This window comes from Sinocyclocheilus rhinocerous, unplaced genomic scaffold (genome assembly GCF_001515625.1).
Source record: "Sinocyclocheilus rhinocerous isolate Xijiao unplaced genomic scaffold, SAMN03320098_v1.1 scaffold2341, whole genome shotgun sequence".
NCBI classification, from domain to species: Eukaryota; Metazoa; Chordata; class Actinopteri; order Cypriniformes; family Cyprinidae; genus Sinocyclocheilus; species Sinocyclocheilus rhinocerous.
Genome location: NW_015647626.1, coordinates 298,164 through 302,523, shown reverse-complemented (window position 1 = coordinate 302,523; position 4,360 = coordinate 298,164). Strand labels below are relative to the sequence as shown.

The 4,360-nt window shown below is 37.0% G+C and overlaps 1 protein-coding gene across 1 annotated transcript in view; it reads right to left on the bottom strand.

Moving 5' to 3' along the window:
• LOC107709335 (segment polarity protein dishevelled homolog DVL-3-like) overlaps nucleotides 1-4,360 on the bottom strand; it is a 17,089-nt gene that overhangs the window by 4,981 nt on the left and 7,748 nt on the right. The window contains exons 3-8 of the mRNA XM_016513784.1: nucleotides 3,554-3,564; nucleotides 3,404-3,488; nucleotides 3,247-3,316; nucleotides 2,845-2,984; nucleotides 2,682-2,758; nucleotides 2,529-2,596 (exon numbers count right to left, since the gene is read on the bottom strand). Coding sequence (XP_016369270.1) covers nucleotides 2,529-2,596; nucleotides 2,682-2,758; nucleotides 2,845-2,984; nucleotides 3,247-3,316; nucleotides 3,404-3,488; nucleotides 3,554-3,564 — 451 coding nt within the window. The remainder of the gene's footprint in view (nucleotides 1-2,528; nucleotides 2,597-2,681; nucleotides 2,759-2,844; nucleotides 2,985-3,246; nucleotides 3,317-3,403; nucleotides 3,489-3,553; nucleotides 3,565-4,360) is intronic.

Here is a 4,360-nt window from a genome sequence, read left to right as displayed (position 1 = left end):
GCCAATCACAACGCATTGGATAGCTGGCCAATCAGAGCACACCTCGCTTTTCAGACCGATGAGCTTTGTAAAAATCTATGCGTTTCAGAAGGCGGGGCATAGAGGAGCAACAATACTGTACAGTATGTGGAAAATAATGTGTTTTTTGAACCTTAAACCGCATAAACACATTGCATTACACCAAATACACCAAATAATGTTCTTTTTAGCAACGTCATATGACCCCTTTAAAAAGGACATCGGGATATATAACTTCAAATCTTACCCTCCGATGTAGCATTCAAATCTATTATACTTTGTCAGTGTAAAATGTGTAAAAATGCAAATGAAATTTGAGAGCTTATCAGTGAAAGACAAAATCATATGATTTCAAAAGGTGTACACAATACTTTACAAAAGTTTGGGGTCAGTAAGGTTTGATGTTTTTGAAAAAAGGCCTCTAATGCTCACCAAGGCTGCATTAATTTAAAGGGATAGTTCACCCAAAAATGAAAATTCTGTCATTAATTACTCACCCTCATGTCGTTCTAAACCCGTAAGACCTCCGTTCATCTTCGGAACACAAATTAATATATTTTTGATGAATTCTGAGAGCTCTCTGACCCTCCCATAGACAGCAATGTAATTACCCCTGTGAACTATCCCTTTAAAGGTCATTGCACACTGAGTACGAAATTTTCGCACGTTAAAAAATAAATACGACCTCACGTTGTGTCAATAACATTTACACACTGCCTCCGAAACTTTTGTCTGTCATAAAAAAATCCGGATTAGGTTAGATTTTCTGCGTTTTCGCATCCGTAGCAAGCATTTTGATAGGAAAGAATGAGGAATACGAAAAAACGCATATGAACATTTAAGACTCAGTGTGCAAGGACCTTAAAGGTCGCAAAATTAACCGAAAAATATTAACTAATATCATTTTTGTCAACCAGAACTAAGCAAAGTAAAGCCTTGTTCATGTACGTGTATTTATTTGACAAGTAGCTGTTGAAATGCAATAATGTACAGTCAGCCGGTCATTACCACAAAATAAATCCTTTCAGGGGGTTTCACATCAGGGACTTGATCACCCTGTCGAGGCTTATTTTGCAATAATGACCAGATGACTCTGTATTTTCCCGTACTTATTGTACTTTAATGTTCCTTACTTACACAGAAGATCTATATTTGACAGAAATGCTAGCTGTAAAAATGAAATGTGGAGTGATTGGAATGACTTCACTTGTTTATTACTGCTACCTGTTCACTTTACACCCTCCTTGACTGTCCCAGTCACTGGCGGTGTACCTCTTCATCTGAATAAGCAGATGAGAGGGATGAATAGTGGGATTGTGTTTTGCAAGTACTCTGCTGATATGTTGTCTGAGAGCTATGGTTGTACTGGCAGGAGAATCAATCTGTTATCTTACCAACAGATGTTCTGCTCTGCTGTTTCCACCTGACTCTCAGTGTGAGACTTGCTACGTTCACCTGTGTAAGTGTGGAAGTGTGTGTGCTTGTGAGGGTTCAGTTTATACTGCAGTAGGGAAACAGCAGTTACAGGTAGGTCATACATGATAAGCATGTGATTGAACAAGATATGACATCAAATAATGCAACAAATGCAGCATAATAATGTGCTTTTCACTAAATCAGCTGAATCAATTTTGATTGAACGATTCATTAGTCTGTTATTTCAAAACTAAAAATCATCTTTGAAATCTTAAATCCAAATATAACAGCTACTCTTCTGAAACATCTTTTACATTTACATTTTACATTTTTTTTTTAGAATTTTTTAATGGTTTTGAAAGAAGTCTCTTATGATTACCAAAGCTGTGTTTATTTGATCAAAATACATTAAAAAAAGTTATATTTTGTGAAATATTATTGAAATTTAAAATAACTGTTTTCCTTTTTAATATATTTTACAAATGTATTCATTTATTTCTATGACGGCAAAGCTTAATTTTCAGCAGTTACTAATATGCTGATTTCCTGGGCAAGAAACATTTTTTATTCAACAATTCGTCTCCTCCGCATCCCCCTGGTGCCATTTTGGAGAATATCCACTGAACGTAAACAGCGTATGCTATTCTGTGTCAGCTGCGCCATGCGGATACGTTTTCTACGTTGTTTACGCTTTGATTTGAACGAAAACAACGTATCCGTGTGATGCAGCTGACACAGAATAGCATACGCCGAACTATCCCTTTAATCTAGTAAACACAACAATATTGTGAAATATTATTACACTTAACTCTTTTCTATTTGAATGTATTTTAAAATGTCATTTATTCCTGTGATCAAAGCTGAATTTTCAGCATTATTACTCCATTCTTCAGTGTCACATGATCCTTAAGAAATCATTCTGATATGCTGCTTAATCTTTTATGACATTAGTATGTAGTAATTTATTATTTATTTCCCCCCCCCAAAAAAAAACAAAAAAAAACATACTGTCTCTACTGATGGTCGTGTATCTTATGGTGCATCTATGTGTAAATGAGTGTGTGAGGGGGAAAAAATGAAAAATGAACACTCACTCCTTGGCAAAGCAAAGCAACTGTTCGGGTTTGGGTCCCAGCATTTGGCAACAGTAAGCGACACGGGTCTGCAAAAAAGAAAAAAAAAGTGGTGCAGCTGTTGATAAGCTAAACAAGTCCCATAAAACATGAATGTTTTGTAATGTGACTCACCCAGGCTTATGCACGATCTCCCTCAGCACTCGTACGGCATCATCGTTGCACATGTTCTCAAAGTTGATGTCATTCACCTGTGAGAAGAAACAGAAATCTGAACTGATACAACCAGCTTCTGTGTCAGATTCCTATCCCGAACACGTCTTCCTCCAGTCCTCACCTGCAGCAGCATGTCACCAGGCTCGATCCGCCCATCGGCCGCCACCGCTCCACCCTTCATTATGGAGCCGATGTAGATGCCTCCATCACCGCGCTCGTTACTCTGACCAACGATACTGATGCCCAGGAAGTTATACTTCCCTAAAAGAGGTAAAGCAAGTGAGACTTCAGGCAACTAGTTGACATTACTTTAGCTTTGCACATCTGTAATATCATCCTTAGATTATAAATCAGGGTCTTCAGGGAGAAAAAAAACAACATTTTATTACACATTTTATTAATTTTTTATTACACTGCACCAATATAATTAAAGGTCTTAAAGCACTCAAGGTTGTGCCTTATTGTTCATATAATCAGAGTTTAATTAAAAAGCAACTAATAAAACTGTATAATGCAGACTCACCCATATTTAAAGTGACAGTGATGATATTCAGAGACATAGTAGAGTCAGTGATGCTACTGAAAGATGAAGACTGAAGAAAGAAAGACAAAGATAGTTTGAAATACAGTACGGTTTATATATCGTATTAGACACTTCAGAGTTCTGTCCACTGTCTCACCCTCTCCATTTGCTGGGCTTTGGGTCTGCGTCTCCGCCGGCGGTGTCGTCTCATTAGCCTGGATGAGCCGCTTTGCTCCGTAACACTGGACGGGGACAGAATGTGAAACATTACTGATCACTAGGAAAAGGAATCAGAAAGCCTTTATACGGATAGTTCACCTAAAACTGAAAATTCTGTCACCTTCATCACTATCAGTTACCTTTGAAGATATTTTTAATGAAACCAGAGAGACTTCTGTCAGTCCATTGAAAGATTTAAGTCCCCCAAAACGTTGACGTTTTCATATGAATCAAAACGGTTTAAACCAAGTTTTCTGAAGCGGAATGATTAATTTATGAAAAAAATATTTAATTATGTTGTCGTTTTCTTTCAATTGAGAGATATAAATCTCTCAGATTTCATTACAAATATAGAAGATGAATAAAAGTCGTACAGGGTTGGGACGGCATTACAGTAAATAAATGATGACAGAATTTCTGGAAAACTTTAATAGCTCTGAGTCAGCATCTGATTCCATGTAATGACTTTTAGTACTTTTCAGGGAGCAGCCAATAGATATGCATGATAAATTGTATTTTAACCGTGGTCACGATTTCTGCTTCTCTCAGTTTGTTAGGCATAATCGTCTGCAATATTTGCCCACTGTTTGTTTATCCGGCATATGTTTCATTTTAATTTGGCATTTGCATTGGTAACAAGCCTCCACAAGCTTTCATAGTTGCCAGATTACACGAATTTAAGTCCCCCAATCAGGGCTTTTCTCTTAAAGGGGTCATCCGATGCCCATTTTCCACAAGTTGATATGATTTTTTAGGGTCTTAATGAAAAGTCTGTAACATAGCTTGGTTAAAATTTCTCAATGGTAGTGTAAAAAAACACCTTTTTTTACCCTGTCAAAAACAGCTCTTTTCAGAGCAAGCCGTTTTGTAGCATGTTCCTTTAAATGTTAATGAG